Genomic DNA, 21,411 nt, shown 5'->3' with positions numbered 1-21,411 from the left:
GGAAGAGAATTTGAAACGAAATTTTTTTAAATGAATGTTAAAAATTGTCCTTGCATGCACTTGGGAGAAATAAAATACTATTTAAAAAAAGGAAGGGAAAAACCTTGTTTCAGTGGTAAGAGTGGTTATCACTGGTGAATGTTTTTATGACAGAAGAGAGATATTCTATATAGGGAGATGTGGACCTTATGGTGAATATTAACTACAGGAATTCAGTGCTTAGAGAAACCACTCCTCATGCTTCAGGAGGAGGGGAATCGGAGCTCCTGGTAACAACCAACACCCAGAAGAGTGGAAGAGCATGGACCAAGGGAGGAAATTTTGAGGCAAATGATTTAAAAAAATGATAGAGGACCAAGGTCAATAATGAGCTGCCTAATCAAATACATAGGAAGAATCCTACTATGGACAACATATCTTCTCTATCACCTGTAGAAATTACTATTTCTAAGAGTGAGGCACAACAGGGAAAAAAAGGAAATAGGAGGCACAAGATCTACAAGGCAGTAACAGAAACTCTTTTGAAAAGAGAACCCAAAATAGGTACCTCATAATTTTAATTCCATGAGGAATACAAGGGAATAAAAAAGCACTAAATAATATAAGGGCCATGAAACAAAGACTAAAAGAGTAGAAAAGACTGAAAGAGAAGGTAAATAATAAAGAGAATGAGGGAAATAAATTCTTTCTAGAAAAACCCACAAAAATGATGAAATTTTTAAGACTAATGAACACAATAAATTAAACAAAATGTGGGTAAGAGAAATGGCTATGTAATTGAAAGGGGAGAAAGGGGAGGAGGGAATTAAATAACTAGATAAAAGCAAGAAAGAAAAATGAACTAATAAGCAAAACTTCAAAACTAGAGTCTGGGGTAACAAATGGGAGGATAGGGCTGGAGAGTCAGAGGAGTAGAGCTAGTAGGAATAGAATTGTCTTTTTAAGAAAGATTAAAGTAACTGAAGAGGCATAGTACTGTATTTACAGTGGAAGAGAGAAAAAAAATAACTTGGAAAAAAGAGACAAATGAAAGAAAATATAAACCTCTCCTAATTTTAAATGTGAATGAATTAATCCAATAAAAGGAAAAAGAATAACAGATTAGATAAGAAAACAAAACCTCACAATCTGTTACTTACAGGAAACAATTAAAAAGTAAAGATGTATGCAGAATAAAAACAAAGAGCTTGAAAAAAATTCACTATGCATTAAGTGATTCCAAAAAAGTGGGAGTTGTAATCATGCTGCTAGATAAAGCAAAAACAAACATTCAAAACATGAAAAGGGATAAGTAAGGAAACTATATTATGTTGAAAAGAATTGTAGAGAACAGACCAATTTCAATATTAAACATATATGCTTCAAAACTTATATGCCATAGCACCAAAATTCATAAAGAAAACATTAACTGAGCTAAAAGAATACACAAATACAAGGATAGTAATGTTATATACATAGACAGTGATAGGAGATTTTAATGTCCCTTTCTCAGTTTTAGATAAGTCTTAACAGAAATATATACAAAAGATAAAGATTAGAACCGAAAAAGTTGCTGGAGAAACCAGAGATAGACTTATAGTGTCTTCTAAATTAAACTGCCAAAAAATATGCAATTTTATCAGTACCACATGGCACTTTTACAAAATGTACTTTGGATAAGGGCACAGAGATGTTACAAACAAATGTGAAAAAGTCAGAAATGGTAAATATATCACTTACAGACCGTAACAAAATAAAAAAATAGCAGTTCAGTGATCACAAACAAAAGACCTAAATGGAAACAACAAAATCTTAAATAATAAATAGATGAAAGAATAAATCATAGAAACAACAATTGTGTGAAAGAAATGTGAGCTATTATACTAAAATTTCTGGGATGCGGATAAAGCAGTCCTCAAAGGGAAGATCACATTCCTACAAACATTAGATTAACAAAATAGAGGGCAGAACCAAGATGGCAGAGAAAAGGCAGGGACTCACCTTAACTTTCCCCCAAATTCTTCCAAATATCTTTAAATAATGCCTCAAAACAAATTCTGGAGTGGCAGAACCTGCAAAAGGATGGGGTGAAACAATTCTCTGGCCCATGACAACTTAGAAGGTTGGCAGGAAATGTCTGCTGTCACACTGGGGTGAAGGGGGAGTGCAGTCCAGTGCAGGCCTTGCCAGTGCAGGCCATCCCCAGCAAACCAGCGGCAGGCCTTGGGAGTGACTGAATCAGCAGCTACAGCAGCTGCTTCCAGACCTCTCAGCCCACAGATGGTAGGAGGGGGGGTCAGACAATTGGTCAGAAGGAGATTACAGGGGTCCCTTTGCTGGCACTTGGAGCAGAAGTCTGTTGCATTGCCCATATTCAGATCTAGTCACAGCTTTGGATGGCAGTCCCAAGGCAAGAAGGAGCACTAGCATACCCGAGCTTGTGGCTGCACAGGAGCAAGGACCCTGGTCACAGTTCCACGGCAGAAGAATACTTGTGGTCACTCACAAACCACAGCAAAAGCCAGGAGAGCAGTGACAATGCTTCTCCTTAAATCATACCACTTTGGAAGAATTGAAAGCTTAAAGACCCCCAGAACTAGCTCTGAAACCAGCTGCACACAAACCTTGAAACTTGGGAAAGTGAGCCCTCCACCCCAGAAGCAGAGCCCCATTTTAGTATAGAGTTCAAAGTCAAGAAATAGGCTGGAAAAATGAGCAAACAATAGGAAAAAAAATCTGACTATAGAAAAAATTACTATGGTGATAAAGGAAGATCAAAACACACATGCAGAAGAAGACATCAGAGTCAAAACTGCTACATTCAAAGCCTCAAAGAAGAATATTAATTAGTCTCAAGCCATGGAAGAGCTCAAAAAGGATTTTTAAAATCACGTAAGAGAGGTAGAGGAAAAATTGAGAAGAGAAATGAGAGAGGTGCAAGAAAATCATTTTTAAAAAAAGAGTCAATAGCTTGGTAAAGGAGGCCCAAAAAATACTGAAGAAAATAACAGCTTAAAAAACGGACTAGGCCAAGTGGTAAAAGACCCAAAATTCCAATGAGGAGGAGAGTGCCTTGAAAAGCAGAATTGGCCAAATGGAAAAAGAGGTACAAAATTTCACTGAAGAAAAGAACTTAAAAAGTCAAAGTGGCCTAATGGAAAAGGTGGTAAGAAACACACTGGAAAAAAAAAATTCTTAAACATTAGAATTGGGTAGGTGGAAGCTAATGACTTCATTAAGAAAACAAAAAAAGAGTCATCATCAATAAACATCAAAAAACAAAACAGTTTTTAAAATGAAAAAATAATTGGACTACCAGAAAGCCATGATCAAGAAAAAAAGGGCCCTAGACATCATCTTTCAAGAAAATCTCAAAGAAAAAGCCCTGATATTCTAGAGTCAGAGGGTAAAATAGAAATTGAAAAATCCACTGATCACCTCCTGAAAAAGATCCCAAAATGAGAAGGAGAGGATAAGGGAAGGATCTCTTCAGGGGAAGGTAAGGGAACAGGTTATAGGGGGCTACAGAAGGATGTTTGGATTTATGGAAATGGAAGAAAAGGGGAGGGATTCTTGGAGGGGGCTGGGCTAAGTAATAGAAGGGCAAGGTAGCAGGTAGAAGTAAAGTAGAGGAGTAAGGAGGGATAGCAAATGAGATATGCACAAACATAAAAACAAAGATCAATTTGTTCAGGAAAATATATGTCTATACATGTATACATGTGTATATATGTATAAGTGTATGTATGCATCTATATCTGGGAGTAGAGTGGGGAGGAAGGGCGAAAAAAGAACAAAGTAAAAAGTATACAGCAGAGAGCAAAAAACTTACAAGGAAGCAAAAAGAGGGACAGCTCACAACAATCTTAGTATTTATCTTACAGGCATTCTTGAAATGAAAATTTATAATTCCAAACTTTGAATCCTCTCTTATGTTCTGCTATGCACATGACATGCTTTTTTTTCTTTGTTTTTAAGTTTATGATATGGGTTTGTTTTTTTTTTTTTGCTGTATTTCTGTTCTGGTATTTGAGTCTGAAATAAATTTTTTTAAAAAAATTTAGAAAAAAAGCAGATTGTACACATCTCATAACTATGGGTAGGAGATGTATTCTTAACCAAACAAAGGATAAAGCTAATTACAAAAGAAAAAATGTATGATTCTGAAAAGCTAACAAAATTGATTCTAGGATAGAAAGAAAATTTGTGTGGGAAAAAAAATCAAATTTCTTTACAAGGATTTGGTATCCAAGATATATAACCAATTAAAATTATGTTTCATGTTGCATACATGTATATGAGTATTTTATTTATATATGACTATACATATTTGTAACAATAGCCATTCTCCAGTCAATAAGTAGTCAAGGGATATGAATCAATAGTTCTCAAAAGAATTGCAAAGTGCTCACAACTACAAGAAAGAATGCTCCAAATCACCAATAATAAAAGAAATGCAAATCAAAACAACTCTTTTTGAGGTTTCACCTTTCACTCTGCAAATCAGAAAGGATGGCAAAAGTCAATATTGAAGGAGTTGCGGGAAAAGTCACACTAGTCTATTATTAGGGGAACTGTGTGTTGGTACAAGCGTTTTGAAAAGAAGTTTGGAGTTATGCAAGTAAAACAACTGAAATGTCCCTATTCTATGAGCCAGAAATGCCATTTTGGGGCACATATCCCAAGGAAGTCACTGAAAGTAAGGAAGTCCCCATATAAACCAAAGTGCTTACAGGAGTGTTCTACTATAGCAAAATATTGGAAACAAAGTAGATGTCCATTGATTGGGGAATGAGTAAGCAAACTATGGAACATGAATGTAATGGAATATTATTGTGCGTAAGAAATGATTAATGTGATGAATACAGAGAAGTCTGGAAGTATCTACATGAAGTGAGCAGAGCCGTGATACAGATACACCATGAATACAGCAATGTAAATGTTAAGAACAGCCATCACACAAAATCAAACGTGAGCGTTGCAGAATTAGAAAGAACAAGCATGTCTCGAATGAAGATACATAAGAGTACATTCTTAACACACCCCTTTGTGAAGGTGAGAGGTCCACAAGCATTGAATGTTTATATGTGTTTTCAGACGTTTTCAGTGTATTGCCTGGTTGTGCTTATTTTTTTTCCAATTTTTCTTTTTGTTATAAGAAAAGACTTCTTATGTGGGATGGCTCTCTGGTAAGGGGAGGAGTATTAAGGAAAACTATGTACATGTAAAAAGCAAAACAGCAATAAAGGAGATTCTTTTATTTAAAAGAAACCATAATTAAAATACTAACACAAAATTTCTTTTCTTTTGAATTTAACAACCTATTTCCACTTGCCAGTTACAGAGAATCAATGTAAATAAAAAATTACTGTATTCAAATGGCAATAAATTTTCCACATTTTAAAAATATTTCAAAAACACAAACTGCCAACTAAAGATAGTATAAAGATGTGTCTTTCTCTAATTGCCAGAAACTAAATAGAAAGAAACACATTAAATATATAGTTAGAAAGAATATTAGATATCATTTAATCTTATTTCCTCGTTTTAATGATGAGACTCAGAGAGAGACTGGTCAGAGTTAAATAGGCAACAAAATGAGAACTGGGACCCAGGACTCCTGACTCCTAATCAAGTTTTGTTTTCCAGGACAATACAACATAACATACCAACTCTTGACAGCAATTTAATTCTAATACTTTCCTGAGCTTTCCTAAGAATTGTTTGTCACATAAATCTGGGAACTTGAACTCTGATGTAATTTGGGAGAGTTGAGGATTGTTCCCTACATTTGGTCCATTTGCCAATGTACCAATATTTATAGTAAATTCTAGCAGAAGTACATTTTTTATGCAGTACTAACAATCTGTTCAGTAACATTTTTAATGTAGCCTATTGGCCATTCTTTGCAGAATAGCACATGAGACTTATTTATGTAAGTTTTCTTAATCTATGTGTAACATGTACCACATATTCTGCTAAGTAGAGTTGAGCTTCTATACTGCTGAATTCTTAAACAATCAGAAATATCTTAACAGTTTGTTATTCTGCACTTAATCTAAAAGCACAGTTCAGTTATTTCTCAATCCTTATGATAACTCTCTTTAGAGATGGAAATATATATTATCCATGTTTGCCAGATGACATGTTTGTGCATAGAAAAATCATGTGTTTTACCCACTGTTGACACTTTGGTATTTTTCACAAAGTCAGAAGTAGAATCCACCTAAAACAACGTCCGTTTGTTCCTGAGCTACTATACTGTGCTTCTTCTCTAAATTATAGTTATAAATAGCATATATCTAAGGACCTTTTCCTCTGGGGAGGAAGTATGGTACAGTGGAAAGAAGGATGACCTTGGAGGAAGCGGAGATTTGCTAGCTATGTGGTAATTCTCAGTTTCCTCATCTGTAAAATAAGGGTGATAATGTAGTGCCGACCTCATAGGGTTGTGAAGAGCAAATGAGATAATATGTGGAAAGTATTGAGGCAACTGTTATTCTGGAATATTAATCATTAATCTAACTTTTGTGCTTTTATCTCACAGAATTTATTGTTCACTGATGAAAATGATAATTTGGAAATTAAGGTGATTGATTTTGGATTTGCACGTTTAAAGCCGCCTGATAATCAGCCTCTTAAGACGCCATGCTTTACCCTTCATTATGCTGCTCCAGAGCTCTTAAATCATAATGGCTATGACGAATCTTGTGATCTGTGGAGCTTGGGAGTCATTTTGGTGAGTTTTTTTCAGTGTAATAAACTTGTCCAAGTAGTTGAGCATATTGAATTGATATCTTGCTGCTATTGCATTGTTGAATTTGGGAATATCAGTGGATTTAATTATTCAAAATACACAGATGACTAGATTTCTGAAAATCACAGAATCTAAAAGATAAAAGAAACCTCAACTTGTGCCTGAGGAAAAGTCTCTTCTACAGCACCCCAAGAATTGGTCGTCCAAGTTTGCTCAAAGTATTGAAGGGAATCCACTGATTCCAGAGACATCCCGTTTCCCTTTGGAACAGTTCTAATTATTAAAAGTTTTTCCTTACTTTGAGCCTAAATCATCTTGTCTTTACCATCTATCTGTTGTTCCTAGTTCTGCCCTCTGGGGACAAACAGAATATATCTAATTCCTCTTCCATTTGACAGCCCTTCAGTTATTTGAAGATAGCTATCGAATCAGCCCTAAGTCTTCTCTCCAGATTCCTTTAATCTGTTCAGTGTATGGGATGTTCTGCAGTCCCCTCACCATTCTGCTCACCCTCTTCTGGGCATGTTCTTACTTATTTTTGCCTTTTCTTTTATTTAAGCTTGTAATTTTCATATCCCTACAAGTTCTTTCTTAATTTATTTGAATATGTCATATATCCATATAGAGATGTCTCTCAAGCTATCATAGTTTCTTTTTATGTTTTTTTCTGCTTATACTTCAGCAGATTCATTTGCTGGTATGTTTTAAATGTATTAGTACTATTTGTTTTCTTCATTTTGAATTTTGGGCTCTTACATGAGCATTAAATATAATGCCTTTTATATGCAAAGATATTTATTGAGCAGCTTTATTTTGTGATATGAATAAACACAAATAAGTTGAGTTCTATTTGAAGAAGCTAGAGTATAATATCAAAATAAATTAACAGTATGTTTTGTATAAGATGAAAGTAGGATAGTACAGAGATGGTGTTATTTAGCCTTTCATTAAAACCATAAAATTGTAGAAAATTTCTCTCCTGAGAGGCTGTATAACCTAAAAACATAAGTCCAAGAATGAGTTAGTTAAATTAATCAGTGATTTATTGTAAGTTTTTAAGAACAATTTAGGAATGTGTAAGGTACCATTCGATATATTTCATGGGATGTAGCAACCCTAGTGTCACAAAATATTTATTGCCACTTTCAGAAACACAACAATGGGCTGTATAAGCAATAGTGTGTCCCCTGATGCCATTTCCTATCATCATTCTTCCATTCGGAAGACATTTATTAAGTGCCTGTCATACATACTAGACCCTTTGGGAAATGTAAATGTAAATAAGTCATAGCCCTAGCTTTTAAGGAGTTTACCATCTAGTAGTAAAGATAAAACATGTACCCATATAAATGTATTATAAATTAGAGTATAATTAGATTGCTTTACAGAAGTACAAAGTGTTATGAGAGAAAAGTATTAAGAGATTACTTCCAGTTAGTATATTATTTAAGTTGTCTCCCCTGATGTCTTATCATAGCATGAAAGTAGCCTTGATTCTTGAAAATCATAGCATTGAGGTAACCTTTACTCTTGAAGGCTATAAGAACATACTGCAAGTTCTGGCAGGGCTTACTAACCTAGAAGGACTTCAGGGGTAGTCTAAGCTGTGGGCTATGTAATTTAAAGAGATTCATTACCAGAAATTTATTCACCATTCAATAAATATTTGGGATGTAGGTGGAATGGAGCAGCTATTAAAATTATACTAAGGTATGGAGGGGTTGCGGTCTGTGTTGTTAGAGGGAGCATCCATATTGATGAAATTCTAAGTATTTTATATGTAAGCAGCATTAAGCCTTTATTGTATTATTTTTGTAAAACCTTCAAGATCTAATTTATCATTTCAACAATTCTGATATGAAGCTTACAAAATTAGAAATCAGTTTATTTTGAAAAATGCAGTATTAGCTTCTATTTTTTCTCTGCAAGTGGATTCAAATTTCATTAATTATAATCACTTAAATTATTGTACTAAATGAAGAAGAAAGTAAAGTGGGGCAGAAAGAAGAAAAAAGCATAAGCAAATAGGAAGGAGGAAAATACACACGAGGCAAAGCCAAGATGGTGGAGACAAGGCAGGAAGTTATCTGAGCTCTTCCCAGTTTTCCTTGAAACAACTTTAAAATCACACCTCACAATGAATTCTGGAGCAACAGAACCCATTAAAAAACAGGATGAAACAATTTTCCAGCTGAAGATAACTTGGAAGGAATATAGGAAAGGTCTGTCTCACTTGGGTAAAAGGGGAGCACAGCCCACCACAGGCAGTCAGGGTAAGCCAGCAGGAGGCTACTAGCCCCAGCACAGATCAGCAACTGAGGCCCCACAGTCCTGGCACGGTGGGCCAGCTGTGAGGTCTTGAGCCCCCGTATGATAGGCTAGTTGTCAGGCCTAGCAGATCCAGAAGCCCCAGCACAGCTAGCCAGACTGGGCTGGGAGACCCCAGTGCAGCAGGCAAGCTAACAGCCCTGGAGTCCCTGGTACAGAAAGCCAGTGACCAGCTCCCTACCCCCTGGCACAAGAAGCTTGAGACAGTGCCCTAAGACTGAGAAGGGAACTGTTTTATAGTATTTTATTTTTTCCCCAGTTACATGTCAAGAAAATTTCTAGCATTCGTTTTTACAAAATCTTGAGTTCTGAATTTTTCTCCCTCTCCTCCCCTCTTCTGAAAATGGTAGGCAGTTTGATATAGTTTATATATGTGCTATCATGTAAAAGATATTTTCATATTAGTTACAGTTGTAAAAGAAGAAACAGATAAAAAACACAAGAAAAAATAAAGTAAGTGAAAAAATATGCTTTGATCTGCATTCAGAGTTCATCACTTCTTTGTCTGGATAAGGATGGCATTTTCTTTCCTGAGTCCTTTGTACTTATCTTGGATCATTGTGTTGCTGAGAAGAGCTGAGTCATTTGTAGTTGATCATCACACAATGTTGCCGACGCTGTGTACAATGTTTTCCTGGTTCTGCTCATTTCACTTTGCATCAGTTTGTACAGGTCTTTCCAGGATTTTCTGAAATCTACCTATTCATAAATTTTTATTGCACAGTAGTATTCCATTACATTCATATACCATAGCTTGTTCAGCCATTCCCCAGTTGATGGGTATCCCCTCAATTTCCAATGTTTTGCCACTACCAAAAGGGCTGCTATAAATATTTTTGCATGGGATATAGCCCTTTTCCCTTTTTTATGAATTCTTTGGGATGCAGACCTAGTAACTCACCTTTGGGGCATAGCTCTAAATTGCTGTCCAGAATGGTTGGATCAGTTCACAACTCCACCAACAGTGCATCAGTGTTCAATTTTCCCATATCTTCTCTAACATTTATTGTTTTCCTTTGAGAAGAGAACTTAATCATGGGCTTGGTGTTCCTGGGTAGGTAGGCTCTGGGTGGTATTTTGAGAAAGGAGGAAGGTCAGAAGCCAGTAGCAACAGGAGTGTGTCTTATACCATAGGCTCAAAATAGGGTCTAATTTCTACCATCTAGCCCAGCCAGCAGAGGAATAACTAGGGCAAGAATTTCAAACCAAAGAGGAACTTACAGTTCTACTGTTTTGAACCAACATAACTTTCCAGTTGATTGATGGAGGCAGAGTGCAGCAGCAGTCTACTTTCGCACAAGACCCAAACCCAGCTTAAGAACTCAGAGAGCTCAGACAAGAGGAGCAGCAGTCAGACTTGGCACAGGATCAGACTACTTTGAGAGCACTGAGAGCTGGCAGGTCCTGTCTCTAAGATCCTGGAAGAATATAACACTAACCCAAGAAAGCTGCAAAAGGACCAGCTCAGGTCTAACCTGCAGAAGTGCCACGGAGGCCAGCTCTAACGTGAAGTTCTAAGTCAGGAAATAGGCTGGTGGAATGAGCAAACAAAAAAAAAGAATCCCTCCATAAAGAGCTACTTTGGTGGCAGGGAAGCTCAAAAAACAAACCTAGAAGGAGAATATGACTCCAAAACATATATAAGCAAAGCCTCAGAGAAAAAACAGCTTGGGTAAAAATTCAATTAGAATTTCTGGAGAGATGAAAGAAAAGTCTAAAAAAGAATTTAAAATGTTATTTTGTAAATGGAATGAAAGTACTTCAAGAAAAATTGGAATTGAAATGAGTGCTATGGAAGAAAGAATTGGAAAGGGAATTAATAGCTCGGCACAAGCTTGTCCAAGCAACAAACTCCCTGAAAGTTAGAATAGACCAAATAGAAGCCATTGACTCGATGAGGCAATAAGAAATATTAAAGTTCAAAACTTGAAAAAAATAGAAGGAAATATAAGGTATCTCATAAGCAAACAGTTGACCTAGAAAACAGGTCAAAAAGAAAAAACTTAGAAATGATTGGACTGTCTTGATTTCCGTGACTGAGAGAGAGAGACACACAGACAGAGAGAGACTAGTTATCTTATTTCAAGAAATCTTCTAAGAAAACTGCCCAGATTGCTCAGAATCAGAAGGCAGAATGGGAGTAGAAAGAATCTACTGACTACCTCCTAAAAACCCAAAATGAAAACTTCCAGATATGTCGCAGCCAGGATCCATAATTTACAGATCAAAGAAAAAAAAAGTGAGCAAACAGAAAGAAAGAATTAAAGTGTCAAGGGTCCACAGTCAGGATTACACGTGAGTCACAGCTACCACTGTAAATTAGTAAAGAACTTGGAATGCAGTATTCCTGAAGGTAAAGGATATGAGCTTACAGCCAAGAATAACTTACTCAGCAAAATTGAATATAATGCTCCAGGAGGGAAAAAATGGACTTTAATAAAATCAAGGACTTCAAGCAATCCTGATAAAAAGACCAGAGCTGCATAGAAGCTTTAGAGTTCAAATACAGGAGTGAAGAGAAACATAAAAGATAAACATGAATGAAAAATGATAAAGGATTAAATAGAATTAAACCATTTACTTTCATATATGGGAAGATGATACATGTAGCCCCCCTGGGCCCGACCATCAAGACAGTCCATCAAAGGAGTCCTAGAGGGAGTCCAGTTAGACAAGGCCTGGGAATGGTTCTATTATGTCTCGATGATCTTAAGAGAAGTATGGGGGCAGCTAGGTGGCTCAGTGAGTAGAGCACCAGCCCTGGATTCAGGAGGACCTGAGTTCAAATGTGGCCTCAGACATTTGACACACTAGCTGTGTAACCTTGGGCAAGTTGCTTAACCCCAATTGCCCTGCCTTCCCCCCTCCAAAAAAAAGAGAAGTATGGAAAGATAGGGGAACAGGAATATACTGGGGGTAGAGATAGGGAAAGGAAGATTAGGGGAAATTATCTCACATAATCAGTGTGTGCAAGTAGACATCTATATAAAAAAGGAGAGGGGAATTAGGGGGAATAGCTAGCACTTGAACCTCACACACAGAGGTGGAGACAGAAAACTATTTTGCCTAACAAAAATAGGAGGAAATGGAAGAATGGAGGTGGGGAGCACCATGGAATTAATAGGAGGCTGATTAAAGGAGAGATTAATACTGCAGAAAACAAACTCTGAAGAGGTACAAAAAATATTTATAGTTCTTTTTGAAGTGGCAAAAAATGGGAATCTGAGGGAGTTCCCATAAATTAGGGAGTGGATGAACAAGTTGTGGTGGAATTCTATTCTGCTGAACTCATTTATCAATGTAATTAATGACTAACCACAATTCCATAGGACTAATGATGAAATATGTTACCTACCTCCTGTTAGAGAGGTGGAAGACTCAGAAAGAGAAAAAGTTATTTTGGATATGGGCAATGTGAAAATTTATTTTGATAGCCTAAAAATATTTTTTTTCATTTTTTGTATTTATTTAGTATTTAATTTTTCCTCAATTACACATAAATTTTTTAAAGTTTTTAACATTTTTTTTAAAACCTTGAGTTCCAAATTCTCTCCCTTCCTCCGTCCTCCCCACCCCACCCCATTGAGAAGGCTGGCAATTCCATATAGGTTATTCATGTGTAGTGATGCAAAACAAATCCATAATAGTCATGATGCAAAAAAAAACATAGACCAAAAAAAAAAATCTCAAGAAAAATAAAGTTTAAAAAAGTACACGTCGATCTGTATTCAGACACCATCAGTTCTTTCTCTGCAGACGAATACGATTTTTCATCCTAAGTCCTTCAGAGTTGTCATGGATCATTGTATTGCTGAAAATACCTAAGTCATTTACAGCTGATCATCCTACAATATTGCTGTTGCTTTGTACCCAGTACGTTTTACTTTGCATCAGCCCATGCAAGTCTTTCCAGGTGTTTCTGAGAGCGCCCTGCTCACCATTTCTTAAAGTACAATAGCATATCATCATAATTACATACCACAGCTTGTTCAGCCGTTCTCCAGTTGGTGGGCATCCCCTCAATTTCTGATTCTTTGCCTCAAAGAAAGAGCTGCTATAAATATGTTTGTACATGTAATTCCTTTTCTTGTTTAAATCTCTTTTGGGATACAGACCTAGCGCTGGTACGGCTAGGTCAAAGGGTGTGCATGCCTTTATAGCCTTTGGGGCCTAGTTCCAAACTGCTCTATAGAATGGTTGAATTAGTTCACAACTCTGCCAACAGTTCATTAAAGTCTTATTTTTCCCACCTCCCCTCCAACATTTGTCATTTACTTTTTTTGTCCTGTTAGCCAACCTAACAGGTATGAGGTAATATCTCAGAATTGTTTTAATTTGCATTGCTCCAATCAGTGGTGAGTTAGGATATATTTTCATATGACTATACATAGTTTTAATTACTTCATCTGAAAATTGATTATATCTTTTGATTATTTATCAATTGGGGAATTGGACACAGTTAGCTTTATATGTTAGAGAAATGTAGCCTTTATCAGAGAAATTTGCTTCAAATTTTTTTTCACAGTTACTATTGCTAATATTTCCCTCCCTCTTGTTCCCCTTACCTCCATCTATTCTATTCTCTCCTTCCTTTTACCCTGTCCCTTCTCAAAAGTGTTTTGTTCCTGACTACCCCTTCCTCCAATCTGTCCTCCCTTATATCATCCCCCATCCCCTTCCCCTTCTACTTTCCCGTAAGGTAAGATAGATTTCTATATCCCATTGCCTGTGTATCTTTTTCCCTCCTTGAACCAATTTTAATGAGAGCAAGGTTCACTCACTTCCCCTAACTTCCCCCAACTTCGCCTCCATTGTAAAAGCTTTTTCTCGCCTCTTTTATGTGAAATAATTTACCCCATTATACTGTCCCTTTCTCTTTTTTCCAATACATTCCTCTCTCTCACACCTTAATTTTATTTTTTAGATATCATCACTTCATATTCAACTCACACCTGTTCCCTCTCTCTATATATATATACTCCTTCTAACTACCCTAATAATGAGAAAGGTCTTATGAGTTACAAAAATATCATCTTCCCATGTAGGAATGTAAACAGTTTAACCTTATTAAGTCTTTTGTGATTTCCATTTCCTGTTTACCTTTTTATGCTTTTCTTGAGTCTCGTATTTGAAAGATTTTCTATTCAGCTCATCTTTTCATCAAGAATGCTTGAAAATCCTCTGTCTCATCGAGTATTAATTTTTTTCCCCTTAAGGATTATACTCAGATTTGTTGGGTAGGTGATTCTTGGTTGTAATCCTGGCTTCTTTGCCCTTCAGAATATCATATTCCAAGCTCTATGATCCTTTAATGTCAAAGATGCTAAATTTTGTGTTATCCTGACTGTGGCTCCACCAGACTTGAATTGTTTCTTTCTAGCTGCTTGCAATATTTTCTCCTTCACCTGGGAACTTTCTGGCTATAACATTCTTGTTGGTTTTCATTTTGGGATCTTGCTCAGGAGGTGATTGGGGGATTCTTTTAATTTCTATTTTACAGGCAATTTTCCCTAATAATTTCTTCTGTTTTTTTGGAGGGGGGAAGGCAAGGCAATTGGTGTTAAATGACTTGCCCAAGGTCACATAGCTAGTAAGTGTCAAGTGCCTGGGGCCGGACTTGAACTCAGGTCCCCCTGACTCCAGGGCCAGTGCTCTACTCACTGCGTCACCTAGCTGCCCCTGTCTTCTATTTTTTCATTCTTTTGGCTTTGTTTTATTGCTTCTTGGTTTCTCATAAAGTCATTAGCTTCCATTTGCTTCATTCTAATTTTTAAGGAATTATTTTCTGTAGTGAACTTGTGGTCTTCCTTTTCCATCTGGCCAATTCTGCTTTTTAAGGTATTCTTCTCTTCATTGGCTTTCTGGACCTCTTTTGCCATTTGGCCTAGTCTGTTTTTTAAGGTGTTATTTTCTTCAGCATTTTTTTGTCTCTTTTACCAAGCTGTTGACTTATTTTTCATGATTTTCTTGCATTACTGTTATTTCTCTTCTCAATTTTTCCTTTGCCTCTCTTACTTGATTTTCAAAACCCTTTTTGAGCTCTTTCGTGGCCTGAGACCAATTCATATTTTTCTTGGAGGCTTTGGATTGTAGGACCTTTGACTTTGCTATGTTCCTCTGACTATATATTTTGATCTTCCTTGTCACCATAATAACTTTCTATAGTCAGAAGTTTTTTTTTTCCATTGTTTGCTTATTTTCCCAGCCTATTACTGGACTTTTAACTGTTTGTTAAAGTAGAGCTCTGCTTCCAGGGTGGAGGGTGAACTGTCCCAAGCTTCAGGGGTTTTGTGCAGCTGTTTTCAGAGATAGTTCTAGGGACCTGTAAGTTTTCAGTTCTTACAAGGTGGTATGACCTAAGGAGAGGTGTTTTCTACTCACTCTGGAACTGTGAGGAGGGTCCCCCTCCACTGCTGCTGCAAGCTCTGCTATGCTAGTGCTCCTTCTTGCCCTGGGACTGCCACCCAGGACTGAGACCCAGATCCAAGTGTGGGCAAAGCAACAGAGTCCTGCCTCAGTGCTAGCAAAGAGACTCCTCTAATCTTCTGACCAGTTGTTCAAACCCCTTACCATCTGTGGGCTGGGAGCTTCAGAAGCAACTACTGGCCTGAACATATTTGTGATGAGTTTTGTTATCCATTATTTCCTAATTGGGGTAGAGGGTGGGGAGGGCAAGGGCAAGAAGATCTTTGCTGATTAAAAGAAATAAAATATTTTTAAAAGAAAAAAATCTTATGTAGCAGTCATGACCTCAGACAAGACAATAGCAAAAATAGATGTGATCAAAAAAAATAAACATGGAAGCTACATTATGATGAAAGGTACTGTAAAAATTAATATCAGTGTTCAATATATATGTACAAAATGACATAACCATCTAAAGGAAAAGTCAAGTAAGTTACAAGGAGAAATAGACAGTAAAATTATAATAGTGGGGGACTTCAGTGTATCCCTTTCAGAAATAAAGAATCAATATAAAATAAAAAGAATGAAGTTAAGAACCTGAATATAATTTTAGAAACATTGGCTATCAGAAATCTGGCATTTACTGAATGGGAATATAAAGGAACTTATGTATTTCTCAGCTGTGTATGCCACTTTTACAAAAATTGGCCATGGATTAGGGTGTATAAAAAAAAAATCTTGCAAATGCAGAAAAGCAGAAATATTCAATGCATCTTTTATTGATCACAATGCAATAAAAAATATATTCAATGAAGATCTATTTTTTAAGATTAAAGAATAATTGGAAACTAAATAATATAGCACAAAAACTGCTTGGAAAACTAGTCAGGTGTCTGGTGGAAATTAGGTTTAGACTAACCTCTTATACCACATGTCAAGATAATCTCCAGATGGATACCTGATTTAGAGATAAAGGGAGACATCATAACTGCAGCAAGGAAGAAATTAGCTTTCATATCTATGCATTAGGGAAGTTTGTGCCCAAATTAGAGATAACTTTAAGAGTCGCTAAAAATAACACGGACAATTTTGATTGCATAAAACTAAACGGTTTTTGGCAAAACAAAACCTTTACAGCTAAAATTAGAAGTAAAATGGGTAATTAGGAGAAGTATTTTCAGCAGGTTTTCTCTGGTAAGATTCTCATTTCCAATATATATAATGAATTGATTCAAATTAATCAAAATAAAAACCACTCATATTTATAATTGAGAGAAAAGAGAAAGGACTGTATATTCATATACATATGGGTATATATATAAACACATATAGTTAAAGGATATGAACAGGCAGTTTTAAAAGGAATAAATCTGAGCTATTGCTATATGAAAAAATGCTTCAAGTTACTAATAATTAGAATGTAAACTGTAAAGAGTGGGTCAGGAAACAAAGAAATATAAGACATTGTCCTCGCCCTTAAGGAGTTTAGAATCTAGTTGGTGAGAAAAGATAAATAAATACACATAAGAAAGAGATACAAGACAGTGCTTGTTAAGTGTTTCTCTCATTTGCTTGTCTACTTTTTGAGGGATAAAATTATCATTAAATTGAGTCAGAGGCAGTGTATTGCCATGGAATGAGCATTGCTTTTGGAAACAAAGGACCTAAGCTTGAATCTCTGCTCTGGTTCTCACTACTTGTATGGTCTTAGGCAGTATCTTATAAATCATAAAAATATATAAATTATTGTATATAATAAACATAGACATACTATATTATATATAACACAATGTGTATTATATATAATATAATCATTATAAATAATAAATGTTTGTTCAATTTGATTAATTAGCTTTCTTAAGTGCTCACTATGTGCCAGGTGTCATATAGGCAGTAAGGTCACAAAGACAAAAACAGAACAATCTCTACCTTTACAAATTGAAATTATAATTGGGCAGACAACTTAAACATATATTGGTAAATATAAAACACATACAAAACAAAAGATACAAAATAACCCAGGGGAAAAGCACTAAGTAGCTGGAATAGAAAAAGCTCATGCCAAAGGTGGTGCTGAAACTGAATTCTCAAGGAGACCAGGCATTCCGAAAGGTAGAGGTAAGGAAGGAGTATATGCCAGGAATGGGGGACAGATAGTGCAAAGACGTGTAGGTAGGAGATGGAGGGTGATGTGTGAAGGAACAGCAGGGAGGCCAGTTTGATTGAACAAAGTGTATGAAATGGAGTCATGTAATGAGGGAGGAAAGGTATGATGAGATTAGATTATAAAGAGCTTTAAATGCCAAACAATATTTCATTGTAGAATTCATAGGGAGTCAATGGATTTTTTGAGTGGGGGACGGTGACATGGTCAGACCTGTACCACAGGGAAATCACTTTGGTGGCTATATGGAGGCATTATATTAAATATGACTTCTCTAGGCCTCTGCTTTCTCATCTGTAAAATAAGGGATTGGCCTAGATAACTTAAGAAGTGCCTACTACCTCTAAAGTGTAGTGTCACTTTTTTAACAAGCTTATTTCACTGTTAAAGAAAATTTTTTTTGCTCAATTTTGTTTTAATTTTCAGTGGAGATATAAGAATTCAGGTACATACTCAAGAACATAAAGAAAGGAGAGACAAGCAAAAGCAGGAAGACAACAACAAAAAACTATCAGGCTCTTTCATTGTGAGGGATACTCAGGGATCTGTAAATAAAATAATGTGTTAAATGCAGTGATGCTGTTTGTTAATACTTGAATAGTAATTTTCATTAATAAAATTGTCACCATTATCAGTTTTATCCTTAGGTATTACCAATAGTAACTTCACAATCATTCTGTGATCTTAATTTAATGTTTCTTTCTTTTTTCTCTTAATAGTATACAATGCTGTCAGGACAGGTTCCATTCCAGTCTCACGACAAAAGTTTAACATGTACCAGTGCAGTAGAAATCATGAAAAAAATTAAAAAAGGTGATTTCTCTTTTGAAGGAGAAGCCTGGAAGAATGTATCCCAGGAAGCCAAAGATTTGATTCAAGGTAAATAGGTTTTGATTTTTTGATATTTTATTAGACTTAATGATTATAATTAAATTGTAAGTACCTATATATACTTTTTTTGTGCAGGAATTCAAGTATACGCTTTCATTTCTCAAGACTATATTCACTTGAAGTTTACCGTGTGATCTTTTTGTTAAAAATAATTATTTTAGAAAAGAGGGTCAGTGGAAGAGACAATTAGGAGGCATCAGAAATAATCAAGCTTACTAACCCAGTCTTGAATCATTTTGGAAAAAATAAATTACCCAGGAGAGAACTCTCTGTTCGATGAGTGTTTCTGGGAAAATTGGAAGAAATTCTGGCAGAAATTAGACATAGAAATAAAATTATAAAATAAACTCAAAATGCAAATGTGAAGTGAATATTAAGGATTATACCATAAAAAAGAACCAGGTCAGGTACCTTTCATAGCTATGGCTAGGGTGTGAATAGTTAAGCAAAAAAGGGATAAAAATAGTTACAAAATAATTTTGATTACATTAAATTGAAATGCTTTTGTATGAATAAAACTAATATAACTAGGAAAAGAAGGAAAAAGGTTGACTGGAGGAGAAACTTTTGTAACGAACATATCTGATAAAGGTGTGATATCTAATAAATCAGCTAGCAGAAATATATAAGACCAAAAGCCATTCCCTGAGCAATAAGTGGTCAAAGGATATGAACAAATCATTCACAAAAAAAAGAATTACTTTTAATAATCCTGTGAAAGGACACTCCAAGTCACTAACAGTGAAAATGCAAGTTAGAAATACCCTGGAAGTTTCAGCTCACGCCAAGAAAAGTGGCAGAGGTGACAAAAGATCAGAATAGTCAGTATCAGAGAGGCTGTGGAAAGACAAATTCTTTTAGGGGAGCTGTGAATTGATCTGAACTTTTGTAACAGCAGTGCTACTTGCAGCTGCTGTGGGGGTATAAGACCAATAACACCAGCACACAGGAGGACTGCCAGCACAAGTTCTTTGACCTGCTTTTCTAAAGGAAAGCAACTTTAAAGGAGTCAACAATCTTCCTTTAATCAAACATATATCATTCACCTAGTTCAGGGGAAAAATCAGCACCCTGAACTTCTGAGAAAATACAAACAGAAATTACAAACAAATTATTTAAACAGAGCAAATCCAAACAGCAAAGACCAACAGACAGGGCTTCCAACTGTCCAACCAAAAGCAATACATGCATAGTTACCAGAGAGAGAATAGAGAGAATCTAGGTTTTTCAAAGCTGGAGGGCTCCTTAATGGCTACCCAGAGTCTCGTCTAGCTAAATCACATGAATGCTTTTCCAGTGAGTGAGCCCCAAAACAAAATGCTAACCCCAGAGTATATATACCCTTCTTCAGGGCCAGAGGGCATCACAACCCTCATGACCCAGGCTCATGTGACTCAGGTTCAAAGCAGGTCACATAGGCCTTTTAAGGGGTGGGGAAGATCTTCAAACATTACACCATTCTGAGAGATAATCTGGGAGAACAGCAAAGACAGAAGAGTAGGAGGAAGCAAGACAGCCCAGCTCTTTCTCATAACTACCTAGGTGAAGATTGAGAAAGAGTGTCAGACTGAGTAGTGACTGGAAACTCGAAGGAGAAACCTCAGGGGACCATTTTTCCAGTGAGATTCAGCCCACTGGCAAGTAACTAGGGCAGGAAATATAGACCAAGGGTGAGTATATATGTTGTTAAGACCCTAGAGCCAAAACCTGGATTTAGCCAATAGGCAAAGGTACGGACGAGCATCAGTGGGAGGGGTCAGTCATTTTCAGTCCCTTGTGACCCCATTTGGTATTTTCTTGGCAAAGATTCTGGAGTGGTTTGCCATTTCCTTCTCCAGCTCATCTTATAGATGAGGAAATTAAGGCAGAGTTAAGTGACTTGCCTAGCATCACACAGGTAATGAATGTCAGAGGCTGGATTTAAATTCAGGTCTTCCTGACTCCAAGCCCACTGTGCCATCTAGATGACCAAGGGAGGGAGTAGTCATAAGCAAAATAAATTCTAGCCTGGGTAGAGGGCAGGGGATTTAAGATAGAAGGAAATAGGGTAAGAACTTTTGATTTGGGTCTGAAAAAGGAGAAGATAAGAAAAATGGGAGGGGCTAAAAATTATATCAAACATAGAGCACTGGTGCTGAGACACTTCTCATTCACTACCCTCTTCTTTGTGAAGAGAAAGGTATCAAACAAGAAGGAAAAAAATTATCATAAAGTATCATGGAAATCATAATAGCATTTTTCTCACAGAATTATTGTGAGGATCAAATGGCACTCTATAAATGTTAGATATTATTATTTCCTAACAATAATAATAGAATGGCAGAATGGATTAGAAAGCAAAATCCAGCAATTTGTTGTTTAGAAGAAACACACTTAAAGATTCACACAATTAAAATAAAGTATAGGAGTATGATCTATTATGCTTCAGGTGAACTCAAAAAAGCTCGTGTAGCAATCGTATTCTCAGACGAGATCAGAGCTAAAATAGACTCAAATAAAAGACATAAATAGGGAAATTTCATTTTGCTAAAAGGTACCATGAACAATGAACTTATCTCAGGACTTAACATGTATGCATCAAAAGCCATGGTATCCAGATTCTTAAAAGGAAAAGCTAAATGAGTTATAAGGACAAATAGACAGTAAAACTATAATTGTTGGGGACCTCAGTATAGTCCTTTCAGAGGTAGATAAATCTAACAAAAATAAACAAGAAAGTACCAGATCTCAAACTTTATTAAGTAGTAATCATCAGAGCAATCTGGTACTGGCTAAGAAATAGGGTGGTGCATCAGTGGAATTGATTAGGTATGAAATATATTGTAGCAAGTGACCATGGCAATTTAGTGTTTGATAAACCTAAAGATCTAAGCTTTTGGGACAAAAA

At 36.1% G+C, this 21,411-nt stretch overlaps 1 protein-coding gene across 1 annotated transcript in view; it reads left to right on the top strand.

Annotated features, from left to right (window-relative positions):
* The window catches only part of RPS6KA5 (ribosomal protein S6 kinase A5), a 207,503-nt gene that overhangs the window by 176,401 nt on the left and 9,691 nt on the right, over nt 1–21,411 (top strand). Inside the window, exons 14-15 of the mRNA XM_036735228.1 lie at nt 6,527–6,718; nt 18,353–18,512. Coding sequence (XP_036591123.1) covers nt 6,527–6,718; nt 18,353–18,512 — 352 coding nt within the window. The remainder of the gene's footprint in view (nt 1–6,526; nt 6,719–18,352; nt 18,513–21,411) is intronic.

The sequence above is a fragment of the Trichosurus vulpecula genome, chromosome 8, assembly GCF_011100635.1.
Source record: "Trichosurus vulpecula isolate mTriVul1 chromosome 8, mTriVul1.pri, whole genome shotgun sequence".
Lineage (NCBI taxonomy): Eukaryota > Metazoa > Chordata > Mammalia > Diprotodontia > Phalangeridae > Trichosurus > Trichosurus vulpecula.
The sequence above is the reverse complement of the archived record's forward strand: the minus strand, read 5'-3'. Positions and strand labels throughout refer to the sequence as shown.